This window comes from Coregonus clupeaformis, chromosome 4 (assembly GCF_020615455.1).
Source record: "Coregonus clupeaformis isolate EN_2021a chromosome 4, ASM2061545v1, whole genome shotgun sequence".
Classification (NCBI taxonomy): domain Eukaryota; kingdom Metazoa; phylum Chordata; class Actinopteri; order Salmoniformes; family Salmonidae; genus Coregonus; species Coregonus clupeaformis.
Genome location: NC_059195.1, coordinates 17904807 through 17923877, shown reverse-complemented (window position 1 = coordinate 17923877; position 19071 = coordinate 17904807). Strand labels below are relative to the sequence as shown.

The 19071-nt window shown below is 41.2% G+C and overlaps 1 protein-coding gene across 3 annotated transcripts in view; it reads left to right on the top strand.

Annotated features, from left to right (window-relative positions):
• The window catches only part of LOC121552124 (sodium channel protein type 2 subunit alpha), a 39454-nt gene that overhangs the window by 4669 nt on the left and 15714 nt on the right, over positions 1-19071 (top strand). Inside the window, exons 2-14 of one of the 3 annotated variants that reach the window (XM_045210354.1) lie at positions 5633-5946; positions 6739-6857; positions 7113-7202; positions 7297-7425; positions 8258-8349; positions 10504-10767; positions 11261-11324; positions 11539-11680; positions 15267-15473; positions 16820-17098; positions 17624-17962; positions 18511-18643; positions 18763-19001. In XM_045210354.1, coding sequence (XP_045066289.1) covers positions 5686-5946; positions 6739-6857; positions 7113-7202; positions 7297-7425; positions 8258-8349; positions 10504-10767; positions 11261-11324; positions 11539-11680; positions 15267-15473; positions 16820-17098; positions 17624-17962; positions 18511-18643; positions 18763-19001 — 2358 coding nt within the window. In that variant the 5' untranslated portion in view covers positions 5633-5685. Of the gene's footprint in view, positions 1-5632; positions 5947-6738; positions 6858-7061; positions 7203-7296; positions 7426-8257; positions 8350-10503; positions 10768-11260; positions 11325-11538; positions 11681-15266; positions 15474-16819; positions 17099-17623; positions 17963-18510; positions 18644-18762; positions 19002-19071 lie in introns of those variants that run through there. The other 2 variants (XM_041864860.2, XM_045210353.1) reach the window with 2 other exon arrangements.

Here is a 19071-nt window from a genome sequence, read left to right as displayed (position 1 = left end):
TTTTAGATGTTTTTTTGGCAAACTCTAATCTGGTCTTCCTGTTTTTGAGTCCTACCAATGGTTTACATCTTGTGGTAAACCCTCTGTATTTACTCTGGGGAAGTCATCTCTTGATTGTTGACTTTGACACAGATATGCCTACCTCCTGGAGGGTGTTCTTGATCTGGCCAACTGTTGTGAAGGGGTTTTTCTTCACCAGGGAAATAATTATTCTGTCATCCACCACAGTTGTTTTCCGTTGTCTTTCTGGCCTTTTGGTGTTCCTGAGCTCACCAGTGCTTCTTTCTTTTTAAGAATGTACCAAATAGTTGATTTGGCCACACCTAATGTTTTTGCTATCTCTCTGATGGGTTTGTTTAGATTTTTCAGCCTAATGATGGCTTGCTTCACTGGCAGTGACAGCTCTTTGGACTTCTGTAGCTCAATTGGTAGAGCATGGCGCTTGTAATGCCAGGGTAGAGGGTTCGATCTCCGGGACCACCCATACGTAAAAATGTATGCACACATGACTGTAAGTCACTTTGGATAAAAGCATCTGCTAAATGGCATATTATTATTATTATATTCATATTGAGGGTTAACAGCAACAGATTCCAAATGCAAATGCCACACTTGAAATCAACTCTAGACCTTTTATCTGCTTACTTGTAAATTAACTAATGAGGGAATAACACACACCTGGCCATGGAACAGCTGAGCAGCCAATTGTCCAATTACTTTTGGACAATATAAAAAGTGCTGTAATTCCTACACCGTTCACCCAATTTGGATGTAGATTACTTCAAATTAAAGCTGAAAGTCTGCACTTTAAGCTCTTATTCAATATGCTGAGGTAGACAGCTAAAAAATAATAACTTGGTCAATGTCAAAATAGTTATGGACCTGACTGTAGACATGTATAGGGGTAAGGTGACTAGGCATCAGGAAATATGATAAAGAGAGTAGCAGCAGTGTATATGATGATTGTATGTGAGTGGGTGTGCGTGTGTGTAGAGTCAGTATAAATGTATGTGCATATTATGTGTGTGTGAGCAATGATGGAGTAAGTGTTTGTGTGTGTGTGTTGGAGTGTCAGTGTGCATGAGTATATAAGGTCAACTCAGATAGTCTGTGTAGTCTGTGTAGCCATTTAGTTAGCTATTTAGCAGTCTTATGGCTTGGGGATAGAAGCTGTTCAGGAGCCTGTTGGTGTCAGACTTGATGCACCGGTACTGCTTGCCATGCGGAAGCAAAGAGGACAGTCTATGGCTTGGATGGCTGGAGTCTTTAACGATTTTCCGGGCCTTCCTTTCACACTGCCTGATTTAGAGGTGCTGGATGGCAGGGAGCTCGGCACCAGTGATGTACTGGGCTGTCTGCACCACCCTCTGTAGCGCCATGCGATCGAGGGTGGTGCTATCCTGTAGTCGACGATCAGCTCCTTGGTCTTACTGACCATGAGGGAGAGGTTGTTGTCCTGGCACCACAATGCCAGGTCTCTGACCTCCTCCCTGTAGGCTGCCTCATCATCGCCGGTGATCAGGCCTATCACCGTCGTGTTGTCAGCAAACTTGATGATGGTGTTGGAGTCGTGCGTGGCCATGTAGTCGCGGGTGAACGGGTAGTACAGGAGGGGACTAAGTACACACCCCTGTATGGCCCCCGTGTTGAGGGTCAGCGTGGCGGAGGTGATGTTGCCTACCCTCACCAAGTGGAGTGGATCTAGGGTGTCTGGGATGATGGAGTTGATGTGTGCCATAACCAGCCTCTCAAAGCACTTCATGATTACAGATGTGAGTGCTACAGAGCGGTAGTCATTGTGGCATGAAGTCTTAGAGTCCTTGGGAACAGGAATGATGGTGGTCATCTGTTTATGCTATGTTTGGTGGCCAGTCGTTTCAGTATTTATTTTGGCTCACATATTAAGTCTAATCACTAATCAGTATTTACAGTATGTTAATAAACATGGATTCAGGGAGTTAACACAGAACATAGCCTACCCAACTTGAATTTTTCAACCGCTGCCAACAGTCACCATGTTTTCGCTGGATACAGTCTGGGCACACACCTACGGCCATATCTGACTGATCAAAGTAGCTAACTGCAATCTACAATTAAATTCCTTTTAGTTGACATCCTGTATCTAGTCCATTATCTGTTTATTATCTTAATGCACATTGAGTTAGATGTACCAAGGTTATAGGAATAATGATCTTACATGCTGTGTTATATGGAGATACTGTGATGAATGATATTGCCAGTGGTTTTGTCTTGCAGCTGGATTGTGACCATACATTTACCTGTATTCTCTGGTAGAAGCGATCTAAAATAAATTGAAGGCAAAAAATCTTGTAATAGGTTCAATGGAGAGACCTGCCTCCCTGAGCCTAGAGAAAGGTTAGTACCAGGATTATAGCATGACTCAAACCTGGCACCTCATCGATTACATTGGAAACTGGGAATTGCTCCCAGATGTCATTGAAGCATTGATTAAGCTTTGATAAAACTTAAAGGAGGTATTTTTTCCATCATGGCGCATTCTAACTTATATACCTGTTGGAATGTGGTGCACGGATAAAATATAGAATGATTCATACAGACATTTACATCAAATAAAATCAAAATGTATTTGCCACATGCGCCGAATACAACAGGTGTAGACCTTACAGTGAAATGCTTACTTACAAGCCCTTAACCAACAATGCAGTTTAAAATATATATATATATAAACATGTATAAAAATAAGTGTTAAGTAAAAAATTGATTAGTAAATAATAAAAATAGCAATTAATTAAAGAGCAGCAGTAAAAGAAACAGTAGGGAGGCTGTATACAGGGGGTACCGGTACAGAGTCAATGTGCAAGGTAATTGAGGTAATATGTACATATGGGTCGAGTTAAAGTGACTATGCATAGATAATAAACAGAGTAGGGTTTGGGGGACAATGCAAATAGTCCGGGTAGCCATGATTAGCTGTTCAGGAGTCTTATGGCTTGGGGGTAGAAGCTGTTAAGAAGCCCTTTGGACCTAGACTTGGCGCTCCGGTACCGCTTGCCGTATGGTAGCAGAGAGAACAGTCTATGACTAGGGTGGCTGGAGTCTTTGACAATTTTTAGGGCCTTCCTCTGACACCGCCTGGTATAGAGGTCCTGGATGGCCGGAAGCTTGGCCCCAGTGATGTACTGGGCTGTACGCACTACCCTCTGTAGTGCCTTGCGGTCGGAGGCCGAGCAGTTGCCATACCAGGCGTTGATGCAACCAGTCAGGATGCTCTCGATGGTGCAGCTGTATAACTTTTTGAGGATCTGAGGACCCATGCCAAATCTTTTCAGTCTCCTGAGGGGGAATAAGCTTTGTCATGCCCTCTTCACGACTGTCTTGGTGTGTTTGGACCATGATAGTTTGTTGGTGATGTGGACACCAAGGAACTTGAAGCTCTCAACCTGTTCCACTACAGGTTTTTGTTTGTCGAGCAAGGTATCCACTGGGCAAAAACTAGTTGAATCAATATCGTTTCCACATAATGTCAACCAAAACATTCAATGTGATGACATTGAATCAACGTGGAAAACTGATTGGATTTGTAAAAAGTCATCAACTTAAAGGAATTTCAGGAATGTTTGTCTTTTTTTCACCCAACTTTGAACCTAAAACCAATTACATGGTTAACCTTTTTGTTGATCTCACGTTGAAGTCATGTTAATTGACAACTCAAAACTAGACATTCAACTGATGTCTGTGCCCAATGGGTAAACTCTAAAAAGTTTAAAAACTCTTAACATAAAAATACTTTAAACTAATAGAAAATATTGGCTATATTACATAGACTTGTCACCCATTTTTATAGCCAACAATATAAAATATTAAATTCTGAATAATTTGTTATATTATTCAGAATGCAGGTGTCAGCACTTCATTGCACTCTTTTCATAACTGTTTCTACTTGTGCATGTGCTCTGCTATTTCAGTGCATGCACTCAGACTTGTGACCACAAGCAATGTGCATGCCATGACTATGTCCTAATGTTGGACTCCTTATAATGTGCACAAGAATAGTCCACTGAATGGATGAAACTGTTGTGAAACTGTATATTCAACTGTTGTGAACATACGTAGGTCCTATCCCATTTGGAAGATGTACTGTACCGAATAGAGTAGTCAGATTTTTTTCACTATGTATTTTTGCACTTTTGGCAACTGTAAAGGCCTTTGGCTTTGGAGTGAACGTGCCAGATGCATTAAGGAGGAATTCTAGATAAGCTACTGTAGCTGAATTTGATACACAGCTACAACTGGCAAATTCTGTACAGATAAACTCTTACCGGAAAGCCATTTCTCAATGACTTCTTCCATTTAATGAAGGAAAATTAGATGTGGATACTAGCCATTAAAGTGAATAGAGGATGTGAGTAGTATAGAGTACTAATGCTGACCATATGCACTTATTAGTTCGTTCCAAATTCAGGGTAATATGAATTAGCATTTGTGTGTAGCTGGCTAAAGAGTCAAACTAGTCAACCACAGCTGTGCTAATAAGGTATTTATATTATAGTGTCTTATGCTGCCTTAGGCAGGATTTGCTTTTCTGTTATATGTAACAAATCATTCATATTCACAACCTACAACCCAGAACCCAAGGCAACACGACTCTCATGATGAATATGGGGTGATATGACCTAATGCCATAGCAGAGCACAAATACACCTCAAACAGAGGTTACAACAGCTATTTTCGTTTCACTAAATTTTACTATGTTGACATATTGATGTGATTTAAATTAAATCCAGTCCAGCATTGACCAATGTGTTAGGGATTGATTTCTTGGATCTGTCAAGACAAACAATGGACATATTTTATTACACTATTGCACTATAAAGCCAATGACATAGACATAAAGCTGAGGCCTCTCCACAATGGGACAGATGCAGAGGGAGCTGTAGTAAAGGGATGCTCGATATTGCCATTGCAGTGTCCCTGTGCATCATCTTACTACTCTCTGAACCTATTTGGAAAATCAGCCTCTCCCTGTATTTTCATTACTCCTTTTGAAGTGGAAACTCTGGGCTTGGAACGAAACCATGCCTTCTAGCTGTTGTCGGTAGGATTTGCTCTGTAACAGAGAGTAATGGGTTAAACTAGAAGCCTCATGTGATGCGAAATCCCTCAATTTAATCCCCTGTATTATATGGCAAATCTGATTTCATTATCGCCATGTAGTTGCTGTGGATTCAAGAGCGAGTCCAGGTCTCTCTAGACTCATAATGGCCTGCTACTTCTCCTCTGTGGGATCCACAGCCAGATCTCCCTCCACTCATAGGCTTGTTTTCTTTTTTTAAGTAAAGTGATAGGTGTGAAGAATAGACTGTGAAGTATCTCATATTGATTGTTGACTGCCAAAGAGATGCGGTATGGAAAGCATTTTTGTTTTCCTAGTTACTAGTATCCGTGTGACATTGGGTGATTTCGAGTGTAAGATTATAACGGAAGAATATTGTCCAAGTCACTGCGTTCGGCACTCATACAGGTTGCAAATGTCCTTCAGCAGAAATATTTTGCAGGTTTTATGTAGTTTTTAGGATATCCATGCCTCAGTAGTTGATGCCCAGTTACTATACTTGCCTTTAACTGGAGTTTCTCCCTCTTTTTTCTCCAGTCCTTTCTAATGAAGAAGGCTAGCCGTTCACTCTGAAGGTGCAGGATGAAAAGATGGCACAGCTGCTTGTACCGCCAGGACCAGAGAGTTTCCGCCTGTTTTGTCGTGAGTCCCTTGATGCCATCGAGAGGCGGATCGCTGAGGAGAACGCCAAGAAACCCAAGGGGAAGCCCAACGACGATGACGACAACAGGCCCAAGCCCAGCAGTGACCTGGAGGCAGGAAAATCACTGCCACTCATATATGGGGACATTCCCAAAGGATTGGTGTCCACACCACTGGAGGACCTGGACACCTTCTACAGCAACCAGAAAGTGAGTTGGATTGGTCATCACAAAGAGCTGTGCTTTGAAACCAAGGGAGAGGTGTTTGAAGGATTGTGAAGGGTTATGGCAGTCTTGGAAAGCATAGACATGCATTAATGTGTAACACACAGTTGTCTGTAATGTTGCATAACGGATACAGTAGCTTATGTTTTTGGATACAGTAGCCCTCAACTTTGGATCTGCCTAATATTTTGAGAAGAGGGTTTATGCTGATGCCTACTACTGTCTATCCAGTCATGTGTGCTGTGAGAGATCTCTGTGTCAGGCACTGTGATGCTGTGACACCCAGAGTTGTCGTAGCACAGGCTTTCTCTGTTGTCAGATCCAAGTTCAGTTGTTATTGTGTAGGACAGGTGATGAAGCACACTGTCATCCATCCAGAGCCTTTGTATCCAAGGTGACAGGAAAGCAAGGATTGATATGGCTCCCCTCTGACAATTTCAGGGGAGACATATCACGACACCACAGAGTATCACTGCTTCTAGAATATGTGCTATAGTAACGCCAGAAGCTGGTGTTGTGTTGTTGCTCTTTTTTGTTTAGTGAATAGTTCATTTCCATCACTCCTAACTGACCAGGAATATGTGTTTACAGTCTCATGGGGTGTCTTTCTCCCTGTCTGTCTCTGTCTCTGTCTCTGTCTCTGTCTCTGTCTCTGTCTCTGTCTCTGTCTCTGTCTCTGTCTCTGTCTCTGTCTCTGTCTCTGTCTCTGTCTCTGTAACTCTCTCTCTCTCTCTCTCTCTCTCTCTCTGTCTCTCTCCTTTTCTCTCTCTCTCACAGACCTTTATAGTATTGAACCGAGGGAAGGCCATCTTCCGCTTCAACGCCACTCCTGCCTTGTATGTCTTAAGCCCTTTCAACCCTCTTAGAAGAATATCAATGAAGGTTTTGGTTCACTCATATCCTTTCATTAAAAAACAAATTACCACGGGGAATGTTTTTTTTTAGGTCAAATTAAATCTCTATCCTATATCCCATATCTTTATCCTATTTGAACAGATCATTGTGCAATATAGTGAGTTGTGTACTGAAAATATGTGGTCACCTGATATGACGTATTATGCCTGATGTCAGGTGTTGTATCGTATGTCATGTGTAAACAATATTGAATTATCCAGTCTGGACAGTTCAGTATCCTTGACAACTGCCTCCACATTGTTCAGCATGGTAATCATGTTCACTATCCTTACCAACTGTGCGTTTATGACCCTGAGTCAGCCTCCAGACTGGGCAAAGAATGTAGAGTAAGTCATCCTCTTACCTCAAAATCTACATGCATCCACAATACACATCCACAATTATCTATGTAGACTAACCGGTCCCCTTTGTTTCCAACAGGTACACATTCACTGGAATTTATACATTTGAATCTCTTATAAAAATTTTGGCAAGGGGCTTCTGTGTAGGGAAGTTCACCTTTCTACGAGATCCATGGAACTGGTTGGATTTCTGTGTTATTGTCATGGCGTAAGTATTCTCAAATGTTCCTGTTATGATCAGTAACAGGATACTGTAGCTTAATCAACAACTAATATTAGCTTCTGCTATTATTACGTACCTAGCTGTATGATGTAACTAATGGCAACACAATACACTAATGTTCAGTCTGTAAAGTTCTCGCAACAAACCCACTTCTTCACTACTAGTAATTTTGCCTATTTCTACTAACAGCTACCAAACTTCACTACCATTTGTTTTTGCTGCATGAGGCAGATGAGTTACAAGTATTGGGTAACTGTCCATGTAGTTTAGTACATTGATTATGTTTGTTGTTCAGGGGCAACAAGTCCCCTTAGTTTATTATTTGGGTTGTTAGTGCTTTCATTGTTGGAGCATACCCAAGAGAACAGTCGTGTTGCAATACTGTGTTAGAATGGTTGCACATCTTTGTAATTACAATACCATGCAGACATGATGAACATTGAGGCACTCCTCAGTCTATCTTTGATAGTGTCATTCCTCAGACTCCTCACACCTATTGTCTATCCCACCATGTAATAGTGTTTGAGGGGTTTAGGGCCCTTGCCATGTTACATGAATGTATTTTCTCCTGAACTACACAAACTCTATTGTAATTGTGCATTTTCCTGCAGGTATGTAACAGAGTTTGTAAAACTAGGCAATGTTTCAGCTCTTCGCACTTTCAGAGTACTGAGAGCTTTGAAAACTATTTCAGTTATCCCAGGTAAGGAGTGCCTGCTGCTAGCTGTCAGCCAGCCCCTTCCTTGTGTGATGTTTCCTCCGATTGCTCTTTGTTGTCCTGTCATGGCGTCTGTATGCGACTTCCCCTTTATTACAGATATATCACATCGTTTGTGGACCTGGGCAATGTGTCAGCACTGAGAACGTTCAGGGTTCTCCGAGCACTGAAAACTATATCGGTCATCCCAGGTGAGAGCCAGGTTAAGGGACAAGGTTTAGGGGCCAAAGGGTGGTACTGTACTTCTCACTCCATCAAAGTTTAAGGGTCACTTCACCTTTACGCTTTTCTTTAGGTCTGATGGTTTGCCTCTCATGCTGCCAGTAAAAGCAAAAATCTGAAGCAGTTCATTTAAAATGGAAAGGATTTCTTGCTTTTAGACTATTTTATTTATTGATTTGTTTATTTTTACTGAACAGCCTTGGGGGTCTAGACGATTTTGTTTGCATGACACTTTGTTTAAATCCAGCTTTAATTGTGTTTGTGGTGCTGTCCAGCTCTTCTCTCCTTCCTTTGCTGTTTGGGATGGTTGCTTGTCAGTGTTCTCCCTGACTGGTGTGTGCCTTCATTCAACTGCTCCTGTTCAATGAAGACAGACTGTGTTTTGGTCTAGTAAGGGTGTTTCATATGTTAGAGCTGATTGTGATGTATGCCCTTCCTCACAAACATGCATGCTTTTGTTATTATACTCTATGACATATTTTCTGATCCAAGCTCTTGGTAGGGTTTATAACACACATATATAATATCTACTACAACATATGTCAATTTGTGGCCAGAACTGTCCGGCCATTATAACAACTATGCTCCTTAGCTTATTTGTTTTTATTATCAACCAATCAGGGACTTAATTGTAAGCTACATTGTGTGCTATAAACATACTGCTGGGATTTGGATCTTAGTCAGAAAAGATTATGTGCTTATCATGGCTCATATCATTCTAGTAGAGAAAATAACATTAGATAACAGATTCAACATTCTCATTGTGTAAGACCACCCATTGAGACAGTAGAATGTGTCACAGCACTGCCAGCATACCATTCTATGGCAATTGAAGAGTTTCTTTCCAAAATGCTAAATATACATTTTCAGAATGTTGGTAAATTTGCTTTTATTGTTTAAAGAACGAATGAAAGCAATTGGTGTGTTTTTTTCACTATCTAATCATGGCATGGGGTTGTTCAATGACAGACATGTATTTGTTTAAAATCTATATCTTGATGGTTTCCTTTTAGAGAGACAAATAATCATGTTGTTTTGCAAAACGCTATACACTGACTGTACAAAACATTAAGGACACCTGCTCTTTCCATGACATAGACTGACCAGGTGAACCCAGGTGAAAGCTATGATCCCTTATTGATGTCACTTGTTAAATCCACTTCAATCAGTGTAGATGAAGGGGAGGAGACAGGTTAAAGAAGGATTTTTAAGCCTTGAAAAAATTGAGACATTGATTGTGTATGTGTGCCATTCAAAGGGTGACAAGGGCACAAGATTTAAGTGCCTTTGAACAGAGTATGCCAGGCACACCTACTACCATACTGCAAAACTGCGAAGTTTTTCACGCTCAACATTTTCCTGTGTGTATCAAGAATGGTCCACCACCCAAAGGACAACCAGCCAACTTGACACCACTTTGGGAAGCATTGGAGTCAACATGGGCCAGCATCCCTGTGGAATGCTTTTGACACCTTGTAGAGTCCATGCCGCGACTAATTGAGGCTGTTCTGAGGGAAAAACGGGGAGAGGGGATGCAACTCAATATTAGGAAGGTGTTCTTAATGTTTCGTACACTCAGTGTATATCCACCTCATTCTCAGAGAAATAAGTAGAACTGCTAGGTTTTACACAGTCCAATGTAACAAATAACACCATTTTTCAATATAAAAAGTGTCAATACAGTTATATGACATCTGTATGTAAAACATTTACATGTAATACTTTAGTCATTTAGCAGATGCTCTTATCCAGAGTGACTTACAGTTAGTTCATTGATCTTAAGATAGCTAGGTGAGACAACCACATACAGTCAATATACTGTATACAAATATTCCATTCCTGCTAAACAATGGATATATAGCGTTTAGCAACAAAGAAAATCTATGAATAAAAAATCTGAGAACAGTCATATTTTACACACACATTAAAGTACCCATAAGCAATCATTTCTAGTGAAAAAAAAAAAGTGAAAAATTCAGACTGTTTTCTTTTAAACATATGAAGCAACAGAGATGCTGTTTCATGCTGTGATGTTTACATTGTATACAAATTAAGCTTCTTCTTTGCATACACTGTATAAGACTCCTATGCGAATAACAGTGAGGTTCTGTCATGTCCTGCAGGCCTGAAGACCATTGTGAGAGCGCTGATCCAATCAGTGAAGAAACTGTCAGATGTGATGATCCTCACTGTATTCTGCCTAAGTGTCTTTGCCCTAATAGGGCTGCAGCTGTTTATGGGCGATTTAAGAAACAAATGTTTAAGGATCCGTCCTAACTCAACCAACTACTTTAATGAAACATTGGACTTTAATGGGACGGAATATAATGATGCTGACTTTAACGAGACCAGCCCGTTCAACTGGACCAATTACACAAATAATCCCGGTAAGCATGTTTCTTTGGCTTTAGACAGTCATTGGAGGGTGAATACCATGCTGGTAGCCATGGACCACAGTGAGTGAGTCACAGCTGATTGCTAATAGCCAAACAAGCAGCCCTGGCTGAAGAGCGTAACGTAAAATGACAGGAATGGCTGAGAGGGGTTTGTAAGAGCTTCTGGTGGGAAGTAGTGTGGCGGTTAATCATAACATTGCCGGTTTGTGGATGATACTAGTGGCATGTCTAGCTTGTCAACACGGAGGGCATTGAGTCACCACCCAAGTGGGGAAAATGGCACCTGGATGGCCATGACACTAGGACCTGGGCAGCCATGGGGTGAAAGGGGAGAAAATAGATAAGAGAAAGTGAAAGTGATTTGCGTGATTAAAGCTTTGAACTGTTCTCCAGTTACAATGCTGATGATGATGAAGGTGATGATGAAAATCTTTTCTCTTTTTTGCAGTTGGCGAAAGATTGACTTTGTCTCTTTTTCCTGTAGATAATTATTACTACCTCCCAGGTAAAAGGGATGCTTTGCTTTGTGGAAATGGCAGTGGTGCTGGGTAAGATCCAGCCCACGTTACTATCTTTGTGTCTGATTGTCAGGATGCACTATTGATTGTGCTTGTGTTTGTTTGTGTGTGTGCGTGTGCGTACCTGCTTGCGGTCGTGCATGTCTTTGTGCGTTAATATCAAATAGACTTCACAGGATTTTGTGAATGCAGTGATGGTGATTATGATTCTGTTTGAGTTTCCCAGCCTTGTTGTTTGTTGTAGGCTGTGCCCAGAGGGATTCTTGTGCATCAAAGCGGGCCGGAACCCAGACTACGGCTACACCAGCTTTGACACGTTCAGCTGGGCCTTCTTGTCTCTGTTCAGACTGATGACTCAGGACTACTGGGAGAACCTCTACCAGCAGGTCTGTCTCATAGAGATGTACTAGAGAGCTCATCTCCTGTCTTTGCAATGGCCGGTTTTTGTGACAGCTTGGCCATTGTCATTGAGGGCTATCATCATTTTAAAGTAGTCAATGTCTTCTTCTTTTACTTCTATGAGTGTATTGGCAGTTTGTACGTAGACTGAAAAGGTGCATACCACTTACTGTGCTGGAGTGTATAATCTAAACAGATATAAAGCCAAGGTTGGGGATTAACTGCCACCTGTAGTTATGGAATGTTTGCTCAGGTGTATAATTCATTGGCTTACCTTTTCCGCTCACCTGGATGGAATTCTGTAATCGTTCGGTAACCCATAGCAACTCCCACCATGTTGACTACTTCAAAATGGTGAAAGCTCTCATTGGAAGCCTGGTGGAACCAGCCTGATTGCCATTCCTTTCAGAATCGTGAAGGCAGCGATCAGGCTGGTTCCTCAAGGCTACCTCAAGGGCGCTACCCTTGCTAAAAAAGGCTTTGGGCCAATTGCGCCCTCTATCCCAACTCTATGGTCTGTCTGCATCATGGCGTGATACTGGGGGCTTTTTTACAGGCAAAGGGACTCCTAGTGTTGTCGTTGCATTGGACAGACCCATTTGTGCCAGCTCTGAGAGTGTGCATGTGCAGTGAAGCTCCTGGGTATTACAGAGTGACTTGTGTTTGCTCAGTGGAGTTCCCTGTGTTCCTGTGCTGCTGACTGCACCTGTGAGGAACACTATGGGCTCTGTTTTTGTCTGGTGTTAAACCAGCGCCCAGCGCAATTGTCAAATGCACGCTTGTTTGCAATTTCAACCTGTTAAAGCCGGCGCTCTTCTATTTTCAAACCCCAGCGCCAGGATTGGACATTTACCTGTCTTAAATGAGCTTGCATGTGCTAAGGTGGGAGGGGTGGCAATATCTGAGGTGTGTCTTTAAAAACGTGTGCCAAAGTGCCAATTTCAGTATGCGCTGCTTGGGATATTTAAGACCAACCGAATGCTAGATTTAGCAGTAACGCGGTTGGTTATGGCATGGATTTTAACAATGGAAGCGCAGCCTATCTAGCTGTGACGCACAGTGCCCATATGCCCATGGAGCAAGAGAGATGTGCTTTTTGTAACTGTAAACCTCGTATTTAGAAACATAAAAACTAATGTGTTTTCCCATTTTATTTTATTTGATTAAAAACCAAGCATACATAGTACAATTGCAAGAGTTAATTCAACTCATATGGAGTCAAATTTAACAAAATGTTGGCGTTTATATGGTCCCACCCCCATTTTGTGTTAAAACGACACTGAAACTCTTTGTGAGTTGGACTCCATTTAGTGTCATTTTAACTCCAAAAATATCAACACCACAATCAACTCCCTTGCCATTTTACACTTTCTGTGTTCTTTTGAATTAACAATCAACTCCAGCAGAGTACATTTCTCTTTCGGTTTACTTCCTTTAAGTAATAAGGGTGTAAAGCCTTATTTGAATATTTATTGATGTGTCACATTATGGTAGTTTGCAATTTAATATTAAATCTCTGTTAGATCCAATTTGGAGGAAGATATCCAGCACTTTTACAACACCCACAACTTGCATTTAGAATGGCTGTCAAAGTAAGGAAGACAATTCAGTACAGGGAGACTACCTACACCATGTAAACTGGAACAACGATCTCACGGTTGCTATGAATCCAACCACTTACAGATTGGATTAGTTTAGAAAAATGTATGTTTCTTATCTTATCTTTGTGTAGCGTAAGATAAAAAACAATCAATGTACATGTGAAAACACAGTGTTGACAAAGGGTTTGGGTCGTGAGACCTTCATTACCAAAACGATATTAAAAGATCAAATTTGGCAGCAGCAGACATCCCATTTTTATTTATGTAGGGTAATACATTGTTTTAGCCAGCTCCTGTTATTATTTTGGATGTGCATAAAGAACTCTCCATGTAGGTTGTATGCCCATCATGGAACAACATATTAGATAATCCGGGGACACTGAAGTTATTTTCCAGTAACAGTTTCTTGTTTTCCATTTCGTTTGATTAAAAAAACTTTACCCTACTATAATGAAAGATGGTTCAACAGCAATGCGTCTGGTGTCTTTATAATCCTGGCCATACACAAGTAGCCTATCCATAAAATGATTTTACTCGTGAGGCTTTTGCCGACATGCTTTTGCATTATTCACAATTTCAATCCCCATTTCCAAAGAGCGCCTTTTGTCCGGTCGCCAGATACGTTCCTCCAAACATAGGCTATTCAAATTGTTCTGTCCTATAATGCCAGGCTATATAATGACTAGGCTATATCTTGCTTATTGAGAACGTGCCTCACACATACAATAACATTTACGGGTGCCTAGTCATTTTTATTTGAGGAGAAGTGTGATGCGGAAAGGCCTATACTCATTGAAGCCAATTACAACAATGTTGACTGTCAACACTCCAAACATATCAAGCAACCAGTGTATGTTTTAAATTTTTTTACTGTTGCTATCACTCGTTACTGTAGCCTATGCTATTTAATAAACTGTAGGATCAATCCACAATGGACTAGGACCAGAATATTCCATGTCCCTAGCCGAATTGGAGTTGATAACAATGCAAAGACCTACAGAACTTGAGACAAAAGCATGCAGTAAAAAGCCATAGAACACCTTGATTGGCCAGTGAGTGGCCAAGACCTCGTCACACCTACACGTTTTTATTCATCAAAACTCAGCCCTTTGCGCCACCGCCAGCTATTGCGTTCAAAATAACAACTGTGAAAACAGCACAAATATTTCTGACACACCCCAGGACGTATAGCACTACCGCCAGCGCTTAGATTTACCATTGCGTTAGGTTTGTTAAAATAGAGCCCTGTGTTTGGATCCTGGCCCTAGTTAATAATAATAATATAATAATATGCCATTTAGCAGACGCTTTTATCCAAAGCGACTTACAGTCATGTGTGCATACATTTTTACGTATGGGTGGTCCCGGGGATCAAACCCATTAGCCTGGCATTACAAGCGCCATGCTCTACCAATTGAGCTACAGAGGACCACAATGACATGTTTAACTTGATAGGGATGCCCTTTGTACGTTCTACGGTTCACTTGAAAACACAAAGAGAGGCATAATTTGCTGTGTGATGAAAATGAATACATTCTCCCATTACGAAACAGAAATAAAAAAAGAAGATTGCCAGTTGCCTGTTCAAACAACCTCCTGATGGAGGGCAGGTGCATTTTTGCTCAAGGAAACAAAGATGTATCTCATCATGACTAAAGCAAAGACAACATGTCTTTTTGAATGCATTGTTGTGCCTTGAATAGAGAGATCAGCGAAGCATTCTGAGCAAATAATACAAAACAATACCCCAGATCAGGTGCGCAATGTCACAGGGTTAATGTGCATGTTTCGAATTGCTTGTTATGTGAGCACACATTTTATGCATGTTTTATCATGGTTCTTTTAGTATTCCACTAACATCCTCTCAATAGAGATATGTTATAATACAAAGATTGGTGATTTACTTGGAGATATGTTAGAAGAGGTTGTAAGAGATAGAAATGTGTTACAAGAGGTGTTGTTTCTCTTCCAGACCCTGAGGGCTGCTGGGAAGCCGTATATGATCTTCTTTGTGCTGGTCATCTTCCTGGGCTCCTTCTACCTGATCAACCTGATCCTGGCTGTGGTTGCTATGGCGTACGACGAGCAGAACCAGGCCACCATCGAGGAGGCTCAGCAGAAGGAGGAGGAGTTCAAGGCCATGCTGGAGCAGCTGAGGAGACAGCAGGAGGATGCACAGGTACAGGATATCCCCCAGCTCATCTCTATATGCCACCCATTACAGCACACTCATTAATTACAACAACCATGGAATTCCTTTAATAGTCATTTATATTGCTAGTGATATATGAAGAGTTTCATTACAAAACGCTATATATCCATTTTCTGAAATGTTGGTAAATTACCTTTTATTGTTTAAATAAATTATGAAAGAGATTGGTGTGTGTTTTCACTATCTAATCATGGGTTGTTCAATGACATACATGTATTTGTTTAAAATCTATCACTTGATGGTTTCATTTTAGAGAGACAAATAATAATGTTTTTTAGCAAAATGCTATATATCCACCTCATTCTCAGAGAAAGAAGTAGTACTGCTAGGTTTTACACAGTCAAATGTAACAAATAATGACATTTTTTATAAAGAGCTGTACAAATGATACATTTGTGACATCAATATTTTAAAATTTTTTTACAAACAGTTCTTATCCAGAGCGACTTACAGTAAGTGCGTTCATCTTAAGATAGCTAGGTGAGACAACCACATATTACAGTCAAATATAGAGGATACGAACATTCCATTCCAGCTAAACAACGGATATACACTGAGTGTACAAAACATTATTTCCATGACATAGACTGACCAGGTGAATCCAGGTGAAAGCTATGATCCCTTATTGATGTCACTTGTTAAATCCACTTCAATCAGTGTAGATGAAGGGGAGGAGACAGGTTAAAGAAGGATTTTTAAGCCTTGAGACAATTGAGACATGGATTGTGTATGTGTGCCATTCAGAGGGTGAATGGGCAAGACAAAATATTTAAGTGCCTTTGAACGGGGTATGGTAGTAGGTGCAAAGCGCACTTGTTTGTGTCAAGAACTGCAACGCTGCTGGGTTTTTCACGCTCAGCAGTTATCTGTGTGTATCAAGAATGGTCCACTACTCAAAGGACATCCAGCCAACTTGACACAATATTAGGAAGATGTTCTTTATGTTTTGTATGCTCAGAATGTAGGATTTTCATTCACATCTAAAGAAATCGATTAATAAAAATATTTTACACACATATGAAGGTACCCATAAACAATCATTTCTAGTGAAAAAACACAAATGTGAAAAAATTGTGGATATAGCGTTTTGGAAATATACTCTTCATATTCTTATTTATCTTAAACTGAAACTGCCCAATATTTTTTAAAGTATTCAGAATACAAAGGTTCAAAGGTATTCAAAGGTAAATGCCTTTTAATCTAAATTTAGAAGGCATTTAATAGCCTATTGTGTCTATTTATGACTGTGCTGCCCTGCTGAGTCATGTGTTGCCCCTTACGACCATAGCTTAGGTGTGTTGATTGGCTTACAGGCGGCGGCAACAGTGATGGTGGCTGAGAGTGGGGAGTTCAGTGAGAGAGGAGGGCTCACTGAGACCTCCTCAGAGGCCTCCAAACTCAGCTCCAAGAGCGCCAAAGAGAGGCGCAACAGGCGCAAGAAGAGGAAGCAGAGAGAGGAGGAGGAGAGAGAGGATAATGACAAGTATCACAGGTCTGAGTCCGACAGCAGTATGAAAAAGAGTCACTTCCGCTTCTCCATGGATGCCTCTAACCTGCACAATTACGACATCAGATGTTCAACACCATACCAGGTCAGGATACTCATCTTATTTAACATACTGCTTTACCCTACCTTTCTTTACCTTTGGCTATCAAAAGTATGTGTGTTCGCTGTATTGGTGAATTGTTGTGCATGCTACACAGTCCTTAGTGAATCTAATCATCTCACCATCATTATTATTTTCGTCATTATCAATATCGTCATTCTTATCAATATCAACGCTACACTATCATCTTCATTTTCAGCAGCACCATCATCTTTCAATTTCCTTATCATCGTAATCACTATCATCCTCTTCAACATCCTCATCATCATCCTCATCAGCTGAGGCGACAGCATTGTGCTTGTCGCCATTATCATCATTATCCTCTTCAACGTGCTCTTGCACATTTCCTTTTATATTATCCCTGAGGTCAACCGCTAGATAATCAACATCATTGCATCATCTTCATCACAATCATCCTCTGCAGGACCCGCTCTTCCATCTTAAATTACTCCACTTCTCAACCCATGCTTATGCCAGTGATAGGCACTGAGGAATGTATTTGTCTCCCAGTCCTTCCTAAGTATCCGCGGACCCTTGTTCTCGTCCAGACGGAACAGCCGGGCTAGCCTCTACAGCTTCCGGGACCGTGCGCGGGACATAGGCTCGGAGAACGACTTTGCCGACGACGAGAACAGCACTTTCGAGGACAACGACAGTCGCCGGGGCTCTCTGTTTGTCCCTCGGCGGAGCGACCGGCGCTCCAGCAACGTGAGCCAGAACAGCATGCCATCACACGTCCTGCTGCCAGCAAATGGGAAGATGCACAGCTCCGTCGACTGCAAGGGGGTGGTGTCCCTAGTGGGCGGGGCTTCACTCCCCACGTCACCTGAGGGACTCCTTCTGCCAGAGGTGACAGTAGATAAGGCCTCTACTGATGACAATGCAAGGAAGTGTAGTTTAGCCTGGATGGCCTAAACCAGCTCTGTGCTGCTGTCTCTAAACCAGTTTTGTCTCCACCTGCCGTGCCTCTACTCTAACTCTGCTGTGGTCTTGTAGTGCGCATCTTGTTTCTTTCCTTCTCTCTCTTCCTACTTACTCTCCCTGACTACCTAAACATTACTTATGGTGTATTTATGTACAGTAGCACACTAAAGATGACATTTTGTTAAAAATATGAAATATAAGGCAGTATAAAACATGTTTGGATTTTCATATAGATTTTTATTTATTCCATATAGATAAGAAACTATTAAAATCTTTCTATTTATGTGAATACAAATACAGTATTTTTGGGTTTAACAGATAATTACTTCCAGGTTAAGAGATTATTAAGCCCTTGAACATGGCCATCTTTGGTGGTTACATTGTGCTAACTGAGAAACAGAATATTGTTGATGCAATTGGTTTGTGATGACTTATCAATACATTGATAATGCTTCCAAATGATGTAACTCCAGGAAAATACTACGGAGACAGAGTACAGAAAAGCCCGATGTGGATCGTACCAGGCCTCTATGGACTTCCTGGAGGACCCAGTGGCCAGGCAGAGGGCCTTCAGTGTAGCTAGTGTTATAACCAACACTATGGAAGGTGTGTACGACTATACCATACCCCATACACCCCCTAGAACAAATAACATGAATAGACAAAATGAGGACACATTCATGAAAACAAATATTTTTCTGTTATTTCTCCTCTATATGTATCAGAACTTGAAGAATCGAGACAGAAGTGCCCTCCTTGCTGGTACAAGTTTGCCAACACCTTCCTCATCTGGGACTGTTGTCCGAAGTGGCTGAGGATGAAGAAGATAGTCAAGATGATCGTGATGGACCCGTTTGTAGACCTAGCTATCACCATATGTATTGTTATGAACACTGTGTTCATGGCTATGGAGCATTACCCAATGTCTAGGGCATTCAACACCATGCTTTATGTGGGAAACCTGGTACGCAGTCACATGTCATTTGTTTTTGCCATATCACTTTGAATCTGCCATTTTAAACACATTACATGTT